The sequence below is a fragment of the Stegodyphus dumicola genome, chromosome 12 (assembly GCF_044657685.1).
Source record: "Stegodyphus dumicola isolate Sdum_Otavi_A_Nest chromosome 12, ASM4465768v1".
NCBI lineage: Eukaryota > Metazoa > Arthropoda > Arachnida > Araneae > Eresidae > Stegodyphus > Stegodyphus dumicola.
Genome location: NC_140779.1, coordinates 13368718 through 13388901, shown reverse-complemented (window position 1 = coordinate 13388901; position 20184 = coordinate 13368718). Strand labels below are relative to the sequence as shown.

The 20184-nt window shown below is 32.8% G+C and overlaps 2 protein-coding genes across 2 annotated transcripts in view; one reads left to right on the top strand and one right to left on the bottom strand.

Annotated features, from left to right (window-relative positions):
* The window catches only part of LOC118187866 (inositol-tetrakisphosphate 1-kinase-like), a 45680-nt gene extending 41253 nt beyond the window's left edge, over positions 1–4427 (bottom strand). The window contains exons 1-2 of the mRNA XM_035358150.2: positions 3957–4427; positions 3606–3630 (exon numbers count right to left, since the gene is read on the bottom strand). Coding sequence (XP_035214041.1) covers positions 3606–3630; positions 3957–4048 — 117 coding nt within the window. The 5' untranslated portion in view covers positions 4049–4427. The remainder of the gene's footprint in view (positions 1–3605; positions 3631–3956) is intronic.
* A 1382-nt stretch (positions 4428–5809) lies between these two features.
* The window catches only part of LOC118187865 (transmembrane and coiled-coil domain-containing protein 4-like), an 88881-nt gene continuing 74506 nt past the window's right edge, over positions 5810–20184 (top strand). The window contains exons 1-3 of the mRNA XM_035358149.2: positions 5810–5971; positions 7135–7258; positions 13785–13842. Of these exons, the coding sequence (XP_035214040.1) occupies positions 5938–5971; positions 7135–7258; positions 13785–13842 (216 nt within the window). The 5' untranslated portion in view covers positions 5810–5937. The remainder of the gene's footprint in view (positions 5972–7134; positions 7259–13784; positions 13843–20184) is intronic.

The window sequence follows — 20184 nt, the reverse complement described above, 5'->3', positions numbered from 1 at the left end:
ACTTTGGTAATAATGCGAGATGCACTCAGTTCTGATTACGCATTATTTTGTGTGAGGGAAATGAGAGATCATGAGATGTCATATGATATTAATGGACGAATTACAGTTCTTTAATCGGAAAAGGGGGTTAATTTGGAAAAGCTTCATTGTGTGTTGTGTGAAATAGTGTTGATTAATTTTTGGATTGCATGGCGCTATGTAAAGTGAATTCTAAAATTTTAATGCATTTATCTGATAATAATAATGAGATTGTGTGAAAGGAAGGATATTACAGTTAAATTTAAATGGCGGTGCAAGAAATATGGTGAAAATGGACATTTTGTGAAAAGGAGTGTAAGGAAGGGTACGTTGTTTGCTGAAAGTAGTTTGAGTATAGGTGAAATTTTATTAATTTCTTATTACTTGGTGAATAGACTTCCAGTTGACTACTGGATTTAGGATTTAGAAATTAGCAGTAGTACTGCAGCCACGTAATGAAGATTCTGAAGCAGATTAGTTAAGTTAGTATTTTTAATCATTTGAGGATATTATTTTTATGCATTGTTCTAAATGTAAGGAGTAAATAAATTAATGTGGTATTATTGGAAAATTGTTATTAGCAATGATTTAGTTTAAAGTAATTAGGATTGTAATCTAATTTTTATTAATTTAATGTATGTGCTTATTTATATTTTAAGTAGTGTTTTTTAATTTAATTATATTTTAATTTAATGATCATGATTTTGTGAGTTATATATTTGTAGTATTTTGGAATACGTTTGAGTAGTATACGTTGAATATTTTCATGCATTTTCGTGAAATTTTTCTAATTTATGACAAAAAAGCAGTGCACATAGATATAGTGAAGAGTGTGCGCAATGCCATTTTTGTGCAATTCTGGGATGTTTTTTAAAGTAAAAATAAGTCGACGTGTACATGGTTTAGTGATATTTTAATTAAATGATAGTTATTTTGTGAATTTTATGTTTGTAGGAATTTGGTATACGTTTCAGTTGAAGTAAACGTGTATGGAAAAATTTAAATATTTGACACTAAGTATTTGTAACTATTTTTAATGTTTGCATATAAATTCGTTAGTGACATTTATACTATAATAAATAATTTAGAGATAAAAGCTTTTGGATATTTTATTTATTTTATATGTGGAAATGTTCATCCTTAGAAAGGGTATGTACTTTTTTGCGATCAGGTAATTTCATATATGTGCTTTTTATCGAGTTTAAATAGTAAGAAAATTTTACTGCATTTTCGTGCAAATTTTTGTAATTTATGAGAAAATAGCAGTGTAGATGGATAAAGTTAAGAGTGTGTGCAATGCCATTTTTGTGCAATTCCGGGATGTTTTTTTAAGTAAAAATAAGTCGACGTGTAAATGGTTTATGTGTATGTGCTATTCTGAAAAATGCGCAAGGAGTTTGCGATTCTGCACTTTTTCCCAATTTTGCAGTTAATATTTGTCATGATTAAGCAGTTTTGTTACATAAAATTTCTAGCATAAGTGTAATTCGGCTAGTAGATTGTTGGAAAAAGTGTTCAGTAAAAAGAAAAGAAACATGTCTTTACTTCGTGAAGACAAAATGGTGGCGAAAAAAAAAAAAAAAATAGAGGTTTGCTGTAGCAGAAATGGTCGCCAAATTTTCGCCAAAAAATCGCCAAGTTACCATAATCCAAAGATCAACCTTTAAAACTAATGAATAAAATAATCCTTTATGTACACAAGCTAAATTATTTATTAAGTGATCATGTGCAATCTGTATAATCACGCTCCTGGCAGAAACATTCCATAAATTACCCAAATAAAAGAAGTCTGTTATTTAACTCATAAGTATGCTATTTAATTTACATGTTAATTTGTTTCTGCAGCCATTTAACATTCTTGTTGATCACGGTTCATTGCCACATTTCAGGATTTATTTGTTTGTCCAAAGCCCAATGTAACTTTAACACTTAACGGATGAGTCATCATGTAAGGATTATATTTATTTATTTATTTAGCCAACACTTCCTTTCCTATCGGTTCTTAATTTCAACTTACCACTTCTGGCCAGAACGTAGTTTTAGAATCACATTTGAATGCAAATGGAGGAAGAGCCATATTTAACCACAAAGTTCTACTGTCTTAGTCAGAGAGAACCAGAGATTCTGGCTAGTATGCATTCACTTTTTTAGGCTACTCTCTCTTAGACTATTATTATGCTCGGCCATACTTTAGGCACTTGATAGCTTTGCAGTCAATTAACGTTAAGAGGCCAACTCCATTAGAATCTTGATAACTTCGGCTATATCTTTTTAGTTAAGATTAGTTAAGTTTTAATTCTTAATTTCCTAAGCTCGAGTGTTGGCTTTATAGTAAAACTACAAGATGGAGTTCTGTTAAATCTTATTTGAATAATTTCCAAGTTTAATTATTGTCTCACGAACTCAAGCGATTATTCGCTTACTAGTTCTTAATAAGCACACAGTACAGAATTTTTATAATGTAACTATGTTTTTCCAATGTACCTTCCTAGAATGGGCCACATAGATTTATGTTTTTGCTTGAATTTTCAATACGCTGCGTTAGTTTTTCATCTTATGCACACTGTTATTATTATTTTTTTTTTACCATTCCTTATATATATAGTAAGTACTATCTGTCTGTTGACTATACTACACAATTTTGCTCTTTAGGTAGTATTTTTAAGTAATTTCATAACCTTTAGAATGGAAAGCATGAAAGTGTTTTTAGTGGAAAATAAAGAAATCTGTGAGGAAATTTAGCATAGAAGTCATCTGGTGTAAGACGTGATAATGAATCAGAAAATTATACGCAAAACAAGCTATATTAATCAATTCTCTGTACAGTTTTACTTCACAAAGGTGAATGTTTTACGAAATATCACACTGTAAAAACTACTAGATGTGTTGATAAATATTATAAGAAATTGTGTTGAATTACTGAAACTACAACCCTTAAAAACTTACATATATGTTTATCTAATTCTAAAACATGCCGGAAAACCAAGAAAGGCAAAGGCAAAGATTCAACCCATCTGTCTAGTGTTAAGAATTTTATTCCCTCTAGCATTCACATCATAACAGTTGTTTGGTAGCCATTCACCTCATAGGATGGCTGAAGACACAAGACTCATGAATTCTATTTAAGCAGGACTACTACCTCAATTACTCATTGCAACACAGTAAACAAAATATAAATTTTAAAAGAAGAATGCAGATTAATTCTCTTTAAATTTAATTGCTTATGGTTTTGCAAAAAGTGTCTGAATAAAAACCACCATTTTACAAAATAAATAAGCACAGGGTTAATTAAATAAAAATTACATACATCAATTTTATGTAATGGTAGCTATTAGTGGAGTGCAAATGAATAAATAAAATATTTTAAATATACAGTACAAATAAAGTACATTGACTATTCAATTACCTAATGCTAAAATAACAAAAAAAAATCATAATGATTACATCAAGTCTTCTCTACCTTCACTTACAATATTATCGAACCAAAATGGCAATGGCATCATCTCACAACCTACTTTCAGAGATTTATAAAACAAAGCTTCAACAACATCACAAAAAAATATTGATAGTAGATAATTTATTCTCACCTTAACAAGCTCCAAACCAGAAGCACTGAAAATATGAGAGAACAATTACGTTATCATCATGATAAAACAAGAGACTAACAATAACACATTATAATATATATATTAATAGATACGATTTTTTTATTGACAATTTTAACTTAGAACCATTAACCAACCGATAACTTGTAATATATAACTTTTAATTTTCAATTTCTCCTCATAAGAAAACAATTAACGAATGCAATATTCATAGACAAATTTTCGATTACAAAAAGCGATGGATATTCATTTGAAATGTTACACAAAAATTACACCAAAAATTAAAAAGCTATCAACAACTTCAAGGTATATAGTTTTTGATATGATGCTTACCGACATACACTTGCAAATTCACCAACATTGAATTTTCGGCTTTTCTTCTCGCTCCACCAATATCCGACTCGTTTGATAGGAAATGAATTCATTTCGATTTAAGATTTTAAAAAAAGCTCAACTAAAATACTCTAAATATCAGAAATAAAGTTTTATTCCAATGAAGAGTAAGGTTAGTATTCTGAGAGCTAATGCTGATCACACTATCTGAAAGACAATTTGCATCCGGTACAAAATCAAAACATACTTCATCCACACCCATTCGCACGGTTGACAGCTTGTATTTGTTAACCTGACTAATCGATATTATTTTAATTCTCAATAATCTTTATTTCATACGTGCAGTTGCACAGCAAAAAGAAATCAGGCGAAACCGCTCCTTGAAAGAAACACAATCTCTATTTCATAAGCATCCTCCCTAACACGGAAATTCCGCCTCTCCATAAACATAAAAGAATTATCGTTATAATTTCGTTGCCATTTACCAAATACCTATCAAAGAATCCTTAGATTCTTTGTACCTATTTCCTTCAGTTGTCAAGAGCTCTTTAGAACAAGCTGAATTTTCACTATCTTAATTTATTTCTGTTGTTGGAATCGTTTACAAAAAGGGATTTCCCTATTTTAATTTATTTTCGATGTTGGAATCATTTTCAAGAAGGAATTCTTGTTGCAAAACGATACATTTTTCATGAGGACAAAAAATTAAAAGAAGAAACAAGTTTAGACTTTTATTATATAGTTTTAATGAATAATAATATATGAACAATAGTAAACAACCGTATTAAAAAGAAGACAGAATCGATATATTTATCGAAACTACAAGATAGCACGAAAATAGCAAAACATAAGAATCCAGAAGTTGTACTGTCCGTTCAAAATGACATAAAGTCAGCTTCACAGTCTGCAGAGCATCACAAATCTTAACAAACTGAAATACTCACCTTCATCGTAAAAGGAAATTAAGAAAATTTGGGACTTAATTTACATAAACCAATATTCAATTCAAATCAATGGATTATCCCAAAGAATCAGCAAGAGTCATAGACTTAGTGTGCAGAAAATATAAAAAATCTCTTATCGCACTGCGATGATATCAAAGTATGCTAAATACATTAAAAGGATTAAATAGGAGGAGAAGCGTTGTGTCAGCTACGGATAGTGAATAAAGCCTAAATTCAGGGATTAGTTCTCACTTAATTGTCATATTAAGCCTTATTATATATTATTCAAACAAATTCTTCAAACCAACAGTTGTTGTGGCCAGGAACACGACGGAAACTTAAGCGCGTTTACTCATAAATCCAGGAGAGAGTAAATTTATCAATATGAATCAGTGTTAATCAGTGATGTATCTGGTCACGTTCATATTTAGCGTAAAGTACACCAATGTGAAACTTAAAATTAGGCAAAACAAAGACTTTAAAACATGAACTTAGTTATCATAGCAAATTTAACATTGATGGAACAAAATTTACTGCATTTTCATGGTAAATATAGGCGTTTATATACATTTTCCTTCTTTCACTACATCATATGAAGATCCTGAGACATATTTTAGATAAAACGTATTTCTGCTCACACCTTCCATCAGGTTACAGCAAGATATCTAGTTGGCCTTGGTTACAGGCAGAGGATGAAAAAACTTATTGTGTACGAAATGCCTGTTATGTCAGAGAAGGAAATAAAAATCTACTTCTATTTCTATTCTCATAAAGTTGCAAAGTATACTAAAAAGTGTTTCAGAAACCGTTTTGGAATATCATCTAGTGCTTTCTAATTTCTGCAGAATCAGAAAAATTCCTTAGAAGGATTTGTAGCGCCATCTATTAGCCATTATAAAAGTTTATCATAATTGTTTTGTATGATGTCACTTGTTTAGATAGGGGGTCCGAGTTTGTGTTTATGAATATTAGGAACGTGGAAAGTTACTGAATGGTTTCCTTGTTTACGCAACGCGTTCTTTTTCGTTTCTTCAGTTATGTACAAGAGTTATGTTTCGCTGTCAGATGAAGGTCTCGTAATTTCGTTCTGTTCTTTTTTTTTTTTTTTTTTTGTCTTAAGCTGTAAATAATATCAGATAAAAATGAAAACTTATGTTCAAGGCTGCTCCATATTTATAACGTTTTTTCGCTATTTTAAGTATTAAATCGGCATCTGTCGGCAAAATCTATTGAGAATAGTAATGTTTGCTGAAAAACCAAACATGCTCGATTTCTAGTGCTTTTTTATTAGAACATGCAAAGCAAGCGATATTAATCAGCTGTTTTAAGAGTTTCGCGATGAAATATGCAGCTACCGATTAAGGATTGTTATCACGGGCGAATCGCCCAGCCTAATAGGATGTCAAATGTGTCAAAAATTAATTTTAAATGGATATTTTCCAAGCTCTGATACAAAATTCCGAACTACTTCAGAGATGTCCTCTTCTGCTTGACCAAAATTGCATAAGTTACTAATGGAAACAAATGAAATTAGTTAATGTATGTATCATTCCTGAAGAACAAATGTAAGACTTTACTACTTTGTTATGTAAAATTTTATCATTGATTAGAGACAGTTTTAAAAGAATGCTTGTTTCAGAAAACTTCCTATGGAACTTTTGAATTTGAAAGAACAAACTCGTGAGATATTCAGAATTCACAAGCTATTTCTTTAAAATTCATGCAAATATAAATTAAATTTTGCCTTATTCAGAAATTAAAATTCAGAAACCACAGATATTTATAATTGTACCTTACTTTGACAGTGATTTTGATTGAAAATTTATATTGAGTTTAGAGATTAAAAACCATGACATTTTTTTACGAACAATCCTGAAGATATGGAGCAGTTTTAAAAACGTCAGATTAGAGTAAAATTTGGCCAGTTGTGTATTATAGGGAATCATTTTATTTCTCATATATTTGACTCCTTTGCTCAATTGCAAATTATTGCTCAATTAAAATAGGTTGGTCAGGAAAAAAAAAAATTAGAAAACTTTTAATGGAAGAGTATTCATGAAATAAAAAAAAAAAAAAAAAAAAAAAAAAAAAGCAACATTACGCTTTAAAATTTATTTCTTGTCTGATTTTATTAATTTAACAATAATGCAAGTTTTATTTCATTTATAGGAAACAAATAATATTTTTTCCCCCAGAGCATAAAAGATATAATAACCTGAATGTTTATTATGCAGGTAGTACAATCAGTCATTGTGTATTCAAGCCATTACAGAGCCTTATCAGTGATGCTGGAATTTATGCTTACTGCGCTATATGTGCTAAATCTTTACACGATCTCTTCAGTGAAGACTGGAACAGGTATTTTTCTTTTGTAATTTTCTTTTTCAGTATTTTAATAAATACATTGTAACTACCATTGAAAAATTTCAAAATGTAGGACATTCAACTATGATCTCTTCAATGTTTATTCAACCAGGTATGATTCAGATAGGTTTTTTTTTTTTTAAATTTATTATTTTTATGGTGGTTATTTGGTGTAACTTCAGGTTCCTTTGATTGGATTGGGTTAAACAAAGCCTAGAGGGGATGTCTTGTGCTGTCTCAATTTTGATCAAGAATATTCCAAGTAAAAAAATGTCTACAGTATACTGTGCATCAAATATTGTATCAATATTTATGTAAGACAAAAGTTTTGGTTCTGATAAATGTTTTCTGAGATGAAAAACTGACAATTTCATCTCCCCATATATTGAAATCTTAGAAAATCATATTGATCAAAATTTTTTTTTTGTTTTTGCTGTAAGTTGTTGTTTGCTTATGGTAGCTTCAAACAGGTAAATAAAAGCATTAAAAATGTGTGTTTTTCTAACAGAAAACTCCATAGAAGGCTACTGGTAGAATTTAAAATTTCTCCAATTTCTTATATAGACATTTAATTAAAAAATAAAAAATTTAGAGGTACCAGTTTATACACTGACTACCAATAAGTATTTGGACACCCATGCAAATGACAATATCTGCGGTCCTAAGGTACGTCACGGACTCCGCCGGTATGTATTGTGTAGGAAACAGCATCGGCTTTAGTCGCATGCAAGATACCTCGCAGTTCGGAGCTCTCTGATTTCGAGAAAGGTATAATTATCGGGTATTACAAATGTGTCCGATCCTTAAGGGACATATCTAGCGATCTGAAGTACCCAAAATCAACAGTGGCGTATGTGATTAAGAAGTGGAAGGGGAGGGGTGATTGTTGGAATGTGCCCCGAGTCGGCAGACCAACGAAACTGGGAGATAGAGACCGTCAAATGCTATCCAGAGAAATTCGGAAGAACCGCACCCAACTGATGGCCCTCATCCGGGAGAAGTTTCAACAGGCATCTGGGAGTATTGTTTCAATGAATACCATCCATAAGGAAGCACATCTGTTTGGATTTCACGGTCGTGCTGCTGCCCATAAGCCTTTGATCACAAAGTCCAACCGCGCTGCTCGGTTAATGTGGTGCAAAGCACATCAAAATTGGATTGTAGATCAGTGGATATGGGTTCTTTGGAGCGACGAATCAAGGTTCACCCTTTACCGTTCGGATGGCAGGGTCTGGGTGTGACGTCTACTTGGAGAACGTCTCCTGCCAGAATGCATTCTGCCAACAGTCAAGTTCGGTGGAGGTGGAATTATGGTCTGGGGGTGTTTCTCCTGGTATGGGCTGCGACCCTTGGTCCTCATTCATGATAAGCTCAACTCCGATGCTTACTGCTCTATTTTGCATGACAATGTGCTTCCTACGTTGTGGCAGTTTTACGAGTTGGACCCCTGTTACTTTCAGAATGACAATGCCAGTTGTCATGTTTTGACGTTAACCAAGGCTTGGTATGGTGCCAATGAAGTTCATTGAATGGACTGGCCTACCCAGAATCCAGACCTGAACCCTATCGAGAACCTCTGGGACGAGTTGCATCGCCGAATTCAGGGGTGCACTACCCGTGCAAAATCGGTGAAGGAACTTCTATGTCTTCTCCAAGCCGAGTGGAAGAAAATACCACTAGCTGTAATACAAAGACTTGTGGCAAGTATGCCCCGGAGGGTCCACGTTGTAATTACCTCTCGTGGAGGCTCTACCAACTATTGATTTTGAATAAAGTTAGTTTTTCTTTTCTATCACAGGTGTCCAAATACTTATTGGTAGTCAGTGTATTTGATGTCAGCCAGTATTTGGATGCAGGATCATTTGCTAAAGGATGACTTAAAATTTATTGCTTTTTCCTAAGAAATAGCATTAGTTGTAATTGCTATAATGATTTTGATTTTACTTCACTAACATTTTATGTTCTCTTGCTGGAAATGGCATATACTTAATATTCTCAAAAGACTTTAAGTTTTTAATTTAGCTTTATTTAGCAAAAGATGCAATTTGCTGCTGTAAATGACATTTATGAAAACAAATTTTGTTATAATTAAGATAGCAAAAGATAAAAATATGCAGATTAGAGGTATGATAGAGAAGATTTTAGTATGTTTGTAGAGTCATTAGGTTAATTGGAAGCAGAAAAGATAAAAAATATGCAACCGCCTTCGCCGGGAATCGAACCACGGACCTCTGGAATACCGGCCCAGCGTGCTACCGATACACCATGAAGGCAGGGAAGTGGGAGAAATACCTTATATACTCCCCTTTTTAAAGGGTGACTAGGGTTTTAGGGGGCCTAGTCACCAAATTCTGGGTGTGGAGAATCATCATCCAACACCATTTTAGTTCGGGCGCCACTGTAGAGTCATTAGGTTAATTGGAAGCAGAAAAGATGAAAAATATGCAACCGCCTTCGCCGGGAATCAAACCACGGACCATTGGAATGCCGGCCCAGCGTGCTACCATTACACCACGAAGGCACGGTAGGGAAGTGAGAGAAATACCATATAGTTTAACGGAGAGAATTTTAATCATTTTTTGGAACTCTGAGGAAATGGGATTCACAAACTAAATTTTTGCATAATTATTTTAAATCAGTTGATGAATTTGACTGCTGTTTTATTGCCATGCTGTATTTATCTCACTGTTTTACTGGAGAGCACAAAACATAAAATTGTAAAATATGCTTAAAAAAGTGTGATCTGTTAGAATCCACAAAAAACTTTCTATGTGATATTGGTCATTCTTTGGGAAATGAACTGATTGAGATTTTGCACAAAAGGAAAATTTTTATGCAACCCTTGCTTATCTTAGATAATATATCGATTTTGAAAAATTAATGTAATATGTGCAAGTTCTTAAATTTTGGTCTATAACTTACTACACTGTGCTAAAGCCTTGATTTTTTATTAAATCTGGTTAAAATTTACTCTACGATACCCTTTGGTGAATCGTGTCTTTTTTGAAGCCAAGATCGGCACCAGGAAGGATCAGCAACAATTTCAAGATGGTGCCAATCCTTCCGGCCACTACACAAAACCAAAACAAGAACTCAATGACTTACACAAACTTGTACACTTCAACCTATTTCAATTAAAAAAAAAAAAAATCAGAGAATTGCACAAACTAAGCATTGCGCACTGTCTTAACTTCGTCCGTGTACATATCGATCTATTTTCACTTAAGCAAAATCAGGAAGCTAAAACAAAGTTAAAACTATCATGTTAACCAGAAAAAGCATTTGCCGCTGTCTTAATACTCAGAGACGAACATATAAACAAAAATACACAAACAGAGAGTAATAAATAACTAAAAATACATATTTCCTAACATAAAAACATTAAACAACACACAAAGATGAATAAATAAATGAAATGTCGATTTTTTAACATACTTTTTTCTCACGTGCGTGCGTTCACGCTTCCCACCATCATCTTCCTCATCCTCCACATAAGCAATTCAATTCCAGTTATGGTTGCTTCTGCTCATCCGCTGTTAATAGTGGATAAATATGTATAATAGCATCCAAACCATCAACATTCATCCTCTTATTTTCCTCAGACATACTCAAATGATGGTACCCACCTCAAAATACAACATCAATGCACCTGCAACCAAACGCAGCAATTGAAAAGAATGGTAAGAATAAAAAACCCCGGTCCATACGAAAGGCTTACTATTAAAAAAAAATAGCCAAAATCTCAATTTATCTTAACACGTTTGGCAATATTCGCAGAAATAATCTCATTTTAATGACAAAAACGAAAAAAGCTTACAATTTTCGCCAACATTATGGTTACCGAAAAACCTACTTCACGCAACGGGCTTCCAGATTTCACGCACAACCAATACCACATGGCGATTTTTTCAGACAGAAATCAAGGGGTACCATACAGTAAAGATCAGCCTTAAATCTTTAAACTCACATATGCTTTCATCATATTTTAAGCATATGTGCCTAAAATCACGTATGCTTTCATCGACATAAATTATCATATCCTTTCAGGTTAAGTAAAAACTAGCTAATTCTTTTAGTATCAATTATGTTAGAATTGAGCACATTTGAAGTCTGTAAATTTACTGTTTCATTCAGACAATGCTTCAAACATAAGAAACTGCTCAGAATTCCAGTCAAGTTGTTTGCAAGAGTGACATTGCCCAGTGGAGCAAAAGGGGTAAAATACTAAAACATAGTACAGTAGAATTCCAATTATCTGAGCTAATGGGAACTGGGGCTAACTTGGATAAGCAAAAACTGAGATAACACAAATTGATTAAAAAAAAAAATAAAAAAAAATTGAATACTATAATCTTATTGTACATACTATAGGAAATTTACTAACATGTAGGATTAATGCATGTAAATAGTGAAATAAAATACATTTAAATGTACAGATATACACATAGTACTAAATATGATACTATAAACTTGAAAATATATATCTGTAATATAAATGAAGTTTTGTACACACTTTTAAAAAAATCAGTTACAGTCCTCTGCAACTTCTGTCGACTTATATGTGGGTATATATGGTAGATATTTTATACACAATGGCTTTGAAGTTCTTAGAAAGATAATTAGGAACATGGCGAGGGAATGCGGCAATCTGAACTTAAGTTGGGAATTCCAGGTAACTGATGTAAGAACCACTGTACAGATTTTTCATGTGCAGGTAATCTTCCATCTGCAATAACTGAATGCATCGCAGATAAAATAGATTTTTATCTACTAGATGTGGGTATTTTCTGCTTATCTGCAACCCGGGTTTCAACGTGCAGTAGAATTGCCATGTGTTTGGTGAATTTTCGAGTATACCTGCAACAATAATCGACTTATATATCCACATTCCATTTATGTATTTGAGAGCAAACATATTTATAGGCTTTATATTTGACTGTCTTTTCATTTAATAATAACTACTTGTTGCAAAAATACAAATAGAGGGCATATAGGTGTATGCATTTTTTTCTCATAAAGTTTCTTGGTTCGTATATGATGCTTTGTTCCAATGTTATTTATAAACAGAATGGTACTAGTGAATCATAACATTAGCCAAACAAATGCTTTTTGTCAATTCACAAAGTCTGTAATAAATACAACTTTTGTTACAGAGTGCTGATAGTTTATATAGTTTTATAGTGTAGTTTTATAGTGCTGATAGTTTTATAGTGCTGATAGTTTTTGCTACAGAGTACTGATAGTTAGAAAGTAGCAGCGGATATAAGGTCCTGGACGTGTGCAACATGTCTTACTCTGTCATAAGTTGCTCCCACTGCATATATGTACCTGGATTACTGTCCACAGCATACTTGATCAAAGTTTGAGCTGATCTTTGTTTTTCAGGTATTCTGTATCCTGAAAGAACTATGTTCAAAGCATGTTAACGTTGATATATAAAAAAAAAAAAAAAAAAAAAAAAAAAAAAAATTGTTGCTGTAGTGTATGTCTTATTGGGTACCATTCTTATTCATTCTTACAGAGGCAATGTCATCAACTAACCAATGCACAAAGTATGTTTGCCAATTCAGTATTCGTAAAAAATTGTATGTTCTGTGTGTGATGTTATAAACTTTAAAGAAGAAGTCTCAGGTTCCAACTTAGAGCACTTACATACAGTACATGAATATAGTTTATACTGATGTTATATATTTCCCACTGAAGTTCTTAGTAACCTAGATTACAAATATTAAAAATGGTGTATTCTTAATCCACTAAATGGCTAATCTTTGGAATATGGTAACAGGTAGTTTGGCAACATTTTGGTAAGGCGATAAAGGTTACTAGCTAGGACTTTAGCAGCGTACATGGATAAAGTCAAGAGTGTGTGCAATGCCATTTTTGTGCGATTCTGGGATGTTTTTTCAAGTGAAAGTAGGTCGACGGGCACATTGGGTACCGTGTATGTACAATTCTTAAAAACGCGGCAAGCAGTGGGCGATTCTGCACTTTCTCCCAATTTCGCACCTAATCTTCATCATGATTAAGCACTTTTGTTCCATAAAAGTTCTAGCATAAGCATAATTCGGCTAGCAGATTGTTGGGAAAAAAATGTTGAGTTAAAAAAAAAAAAAAAGCCTTTACTTTGTGAAAACAAAATGGCGTCTAAAAAAAAACTAGCAGTTTGCTGTAGCAAGGTTGGTCGGCAAATTTTCACCAAAAAATTTTCAAGTTACCATAATCCAAAGATTAACCAACTAAATAAAAGTATATTATAATTTGAAATATTACTATGTTTAATTTATATGAGATGCTTCTTATTGTCATTGCCAAGGATAAAATAATGCTAGAGCTGGATCAATTTCTTCTCCCTTTGCTTTATAGTGAATACATTTTGAAGTATGAGTAAATTGATTGAGAATTTAATGGTATACATTTTATTTATTATCATTATTTAATGGCAAAATATTTTCTTTTCTTGGTATAATTTCATTTGTGAATTTGAGTTTAAAAAATATTAAAATCTTTAACTTTCTTTTAGGGATTTCAGGGAACAATGCTTATCACGTTGTATAGCTCGTGTTGGTTTACCAGACCAGGTATATTTAGACATATTATAAATTGCTTGAGTTTTATAACATTATGTTATAGTAGAAGTTTATTTTTATAATATATAGCTGTATTCAGATTTATTATTTTTAGTTGAAAAATGCAATTTATGCATTTTTTCCCAAGAAATGTTTTATTAAATATGGAGTTTTAATAAATTGAAGAAGTGGTTATATTTATAATGTTAAATGCTGCTCTATTCAGCTGAAATTTTTTAGACTCATTTTATAATGAATTGCTAAAATTTCAGCAAATTTTGCTAAATTTTTCATAAAATGCTGAGTGACAAAATATAGAAAGTTATTATTTATAATTATTATATAAAACTTCTGTAATAACAATTTACAGAGAAAACTCGAATATCCATCCTTCTTTTGATCATCAGTGTATATCTGTCTGTCCCTAAAATAATGTGGACAGAATGAATCCATTCCAAAAGGAAGTATAAAAATGCGTATGCAAATGAAAATGCAATAGTAATTTTAGGGCCGCATTAGTTTGGAATGTTACTAGTATTTCAAACCATATTATTATTGGCAGAATAAAGGCCATATTATTTATTTTAAAATTACTGTAGTACATTGTTTAACAAAATTATGCAGGAAAATTAATATAATTAAAAATTACTCAATTTGATGATTACATTGAAGTTTGATTATGACAGTATAACTGTGTTCCTTATAAAATTGCATTTTGTTACCTGAATGAGTAGTTAACATAGGCCTATACATTCGTGTTTTTGTAGTATTTTCAGTTAATGTATGCATTTTCATTCTATCTCTTATTTTACTTAGGCAGTATTTAAAATAACAGAGAACTTTTGCTACTTTCTGATTATCTGCGCCCTCAACAAAATGTTGTGAAAAAGTATTCATGAGGCAAAGCAATTTGTCTCCAGAATAGTTATATGGCAACCCATGATATTAATAAAAATGATTTGTGTGGTGTTCTGTCTTGGTTAGAATATTTCTGTCTATTTGTACTGACTTAACATTTGCAGTGCCATGTAATGTCAGTAGCGAGTGCCCAGTACTAATCAGTAAGCGATATGGCTGCACTCGATCCACACCGAGTCTCCATTCCTCTGCCCGAACAAAGCGGTAGTCAATTGTTAATTGTTCCTTACTCACTCCTTGCCCGTTTAAGCGGCATTACTGTGCTTGAAAGAAAATAAATGTTGTTAAGTTTCTCATCTTGACTTTTATGAATTAATATACAGTCCACAACTACCAATTGCTATCAACATTTTGAACACATTCGTCGCATAAATAACTACCGTACTCAGACAGAGTTTCCCGCCCCGGACGTGGATGCAAATCTATATACTGCTTGCTGTATATTGTCACCCGAAGCTTCTTCAGAGGGGTTTGTTTTCTCCTGGTTTGACGGAAGGCAGGGAGTGTCTGTTGGACACTAAGGGTCATTGTTCCTATGGAGAAGGCAATGATGTTTTCGGGAGCAGTGGCTGCACGAAAAGTTTGAATTGCTTTCTCTGGAATGAGTTTTTAAAGAATTCGCACATAATTTTTTATTTTTGACGATAATGAGCCTATTTTCAACATTCATTTGTTTGAATGAACTACATTTAAAGAGAGCATGGTTTCCTTTACAATATATACATTTTTTTTAGTTAGAATTAATTGAATTTATAACAAAACCTTTTGGTTTTGCACCAATACTGGGTTTAGGAGGAAATTTGATAGGCATATTTTTATGAGTGCTTTCTAACACCAAAGTTTGATTTTCAAGAAAACTTAAAAATTCATCAAGTAATGGAACATCTTTGGATTTTAAGGTGAGCTCAAATTGCTTTTGAGTTTCCTTGTAAATTTTCTGCAGGAGAATATTTATTAACATTGTGTTAGATAGCCTATAAAGATCGTACTCTAAGGTTTTTAAGGCGCGTAGATTGTGTTTAATATTATCTAATAACCAGCGAAGTTCCTTAGGTGATTCTTGCTGAATTTGCTCTTGGTTCAAAATATTTTGGATATGACTATCCACTATCGCTTGTTTATTTTCGTAACGTAATTCTAAAGCTTGAAACAGTGATTGGTATGTAGCTTCACAATTCTCGATATTTTTTGCTTCTCCTTTAAGAGCAGCCTTTAAAAAGTTAGTTTCTTATTTTCAGCAATTAAGAATATAAATTGGGATTTAAAATCATGAAATTATTCATATTTTCCAGAGAACTGAGGTAACGGTATTTCAGGCAATTTAACATTAATATTTTCAACAGTACTATTAAGTACTGGTAGTGCATTAACTTTTAATTTTAATTTTGAAAGGAGGTATTTGAGACCTCCATTTTCTCCAGATCATCCTCTAGTTCTTCAATAATTTCACAGGATTCCTCTATGGAGACCTCTGCTGGTAGATTGAAGTACCGCTGTTTTAATTCATCCAATGATCGCTTTATTCCTGATAACGATTGCAATTTCACTTCTAAAAGTGATTCACTTTCTTCATTTTCGACGAAGTAACGCAGAGAGTGTTCCAGTTTTGTGACTTTTGTCTTTAGACAACCGCACTGCCTGTTCAGAGATATTATACAGTCAAAAGTCGTTAATTCGGAAACGTCGGGACTTCGGCGATTCCGGATTATCGATTTTTCTGGATTATAGATCATCAGTTTAAATCTTGTAAGATGGCATGCAGAAATTCTAAAATTAAGAATATGAAACCATAATTTATGAAATAAAGAACAATTATGATCTAAAGGGTATCAAAATTTACAAAAAAAAGCTTAATATTTATTTGTTTACTTTATTAAACATTTCTTTCAATGTAAGTTGTTTAAGTTGCTTCATTTTATGTGATAATACTTTCTCTTTAATTCTATAAACAGACATAATTTCTTGTTCAGTTACAAAGTTTCGCTGTTCAAGTCCCGTTAATTGCTGTGCCGAGAATACCGACTAACTTGTCAATCTAAATTTTTTCGTTTTCACTAACCTCTCTGTCACATTCTTCATGTCTTTATCCATTTTTTGGAGCAATTCCTCTTTTTATTTGTTGGATGTTGAAACATACTTTCGTTTTGTAGATCCTTTGAAAGTTCCAGCATCGGAAATTCTATTTGACATAATCAAAAGTTCAAGTTTACTTTTATAAAATTGCTTTTACAGTCTGCAAATAATAATAAGCGGGATCCAATTCGAAGATTAAGAAACAACGCAATCATTAACATTAACTGAAATAGATAATTAGATAATTTTAGCTTACACCGTCCGTTATACATTAAACGCGCAGGCGAAAACGTATTCTGCACTTGCGCACACGCATATGCGCAGTAGTCAAGGTCTCACGCGCACGCGTAAAACGCCTGTGCGCATGTGCCAATGCGGCGCATGCGCAGAAAGTTTTTAGCTTTGAGGTCCGGATTATAGATCATTCCGGATTATGGGTGTTCGAATTAACGACTTTTGACTGTATTATCCATAGTTGCTGTTCTTTCTTCGGGTCGGTTAGGACCAAAATGCTGATAGCAATTGGTAGTTGTGGACTGTATATTAATTCATAAAAGACAAGTTGAGAAACTTAACAACGTTTATTTTCTTACAAGCACAATAATGCCGCTTAAACGGGCAAAGAGTAAGGAACAATTAACAATTTACTGCCACTTTGTTCGGGCAGAGGAACGGAGACTCGGTGTGGACCGAGTGCATCCCTATCGCTTACTGATTAGTACTGGGCACTCGCTACTGACATTACGTGGTGCTGCAAAAGTTAAGCCAGTACAAATAGACAGAAATATTCTAACCGAGACGGAACATATGGTATATAAAAATTGTGTCCGAATAAGCAATTAAAACACAACTTCAAATCTTTAGAACAGCCATTTTCGTTTATTTTTAAGAATAACAATGGTAAATTTAGTATACATTATATAAATAGTCTCGCAGACGATGTGTTAGTGAATTGCAGCACAAATAAAAAAATTTTAAACACACCCCACCTGTACTCTGTTAAGAGTATATTAAATATTAACAAGAAATCAAATACAACACAAATTAATAAGTATAACACAAATTCAACTGTCATGATACAAATACAGTCAAAAGTCGTTAATCCGGACTCGTCGGGACTTCGGCGATTCCGGATTATCGATTTTTCCGGATTATAGATCATCAGTTTAAATCTCGTAAGATGGCATGCAGAAATTCTAAAATTAAAAATACGAAACTGTAATTTATGAAATAAAGAACAATTATGATCTAAAGGGTATCAAAATTTGCAAAAAGGAAAAGCTTAATATTTATTTGTTTACTTTATTAAACATTTCTTTCAATGTAAGTTGTTTAAGTTTTGCTTTGTTTCATGTTATAATACTTTCTCTTTAATTCTATTAAACAGACATAATTTCTTGTTCAGTTACAGAGTTCCGCTGTTCAAGTCATATAATTGCTGTGTCGAGAACACCGACTAATTTGTCAATCGAAATTTTTTCATTTTCACTAACCTCTGTCACTTTCTTCGCTATCGGAAGCGAATTATAATGACGAGGAACTTGTTTTAAATCATATCAAAGACGGAGCACATCGAGATGAAATACTAATTTGGTAAGGAATTATAAGCCAAATAAAATAAAAACATCTGCTCTGAAGATAAGGATAGTGCTGACAGATCAACTTCCAATTCATTATGCGCCCGCTGCGGCGTTCCCCCCGCCGAGCAGCGTGAAATTGATAAACAGATTTCGGATTTCAAAACATACTTTCGCTTTAGATCCTTTACATATTAACAAATATATATAGGAAATTCTGTTTGATATAATCGAAAGTTTAAGCTTACTTTTATAAAATTGCTCTTACAGTCTGCAAAAAATAATAAGCCGGATCCAATTCGAAAATTAAGGAACAATGCAATCATCAACATTAACTGAAATAGATAATTAGATAATTTTAGCTTATACATCCATTATACATAAAACGTGCACGCGAAAACGTATTCTGCATTTGCGTACACTCATATGCGCAGTCGTAAAAGGTCTTACGCGCACGCGTAAACGCCTATGCGCATGTGTCAACGCGGCGCATGCGCAGAAAGTTTTTAGTTTTGAGGTCCAGATTATAGATCATTCCGAATTATGGGTGTCCGAATTAACGACTTTTGACTGTAGTACTACATGAACATACACTGTACTTAATGATATTTGTTATGCATAAGACAATATTAAAGGAGAAATATCAGGTTTTTTTAAGTGGATAAATTAACTGAATTGGTTTTTTATATTGTCCCTTGTCAGGTTGAATAACACATGAACGTACGTGTCACGACCAGTAAAAACACTTCGACAATACCAAGTGGCCAGAGAAACTTTGATTTAGGGGCCCTTTCGAGCAAAACTTCTTCTTCTCTTTTAAGATCCTTTCCTAGTGATGGATTTACAAATTTATGAGCACTTCTCAATTGCATCAAATAATTATTTTTCATTTCATCCAGAGTTGACGTAAAAGTTTAGTCTGATTTTGACGAGTTAAAGTTTCCTTTGTAGAAGGTCGACTTCCAAAAATTTCAACAAAATGTATAGGACAGCTAACATTCTCTTGACCAGGAAGTAAAAAATAGGCTAAAGTAAGATGTTTCGGTTCATCTAATTCACTGCTTGCGTAAGGGGTCTATGATTTAATACCAATTCATACCTAGAGTGGTCATCGTTTCCTCGAAGCTAAGACAGGCTTTTCCAAGGACTTTCCTTAAAGGGCCCTTTATACTTCTCATGTCTCTCATAGAATTTATCCCACCTTGGAGCATGAGGGACAATAAACTACCACATTATTTCATGTAGAGCAACAAAATGTTTTAAATCCGAATCAACCAAAATTTGCAGAAAACCTTTCAGAATGTTGTCTGTGTTCTTAAATTTCTTAGCATTATTAGAAATTATGACCTTACAGTTCCCTCAACTTGTCAAAAAACGACTTAAGGACAAAATAAAACTTTTCATCAGCATATCAGTAATTAATTCGATATGAAGTGCTCTAGTAACTCCACATGTGAATAAGGCTGTGTATGATCTTTGTTGAATGTGTTTCTCAATTCTAAATTCTCAGTGAGATTCTCAATTCTAATCTTATCAGGCCAAAACTCATAAGGTTGACTGAAGGTGGTTCATGCCACCACAAAGGATCTGCAGCTATGTTCGAAGCTGAAATACCCCTAGAAAGGATATCCGCAGGATTTTCCCTTCCAGGGCAAAGATACCGTTGGTTAGGCTCGGTTTCAAATTTTGAATTTGTTCTTCATAAAGTGTTTGTATTTACAGGCCTTACCTTTTACCCAAAACAGACATATTTTGGAATCAGTCCAGAAATAGCAATTTACAAATT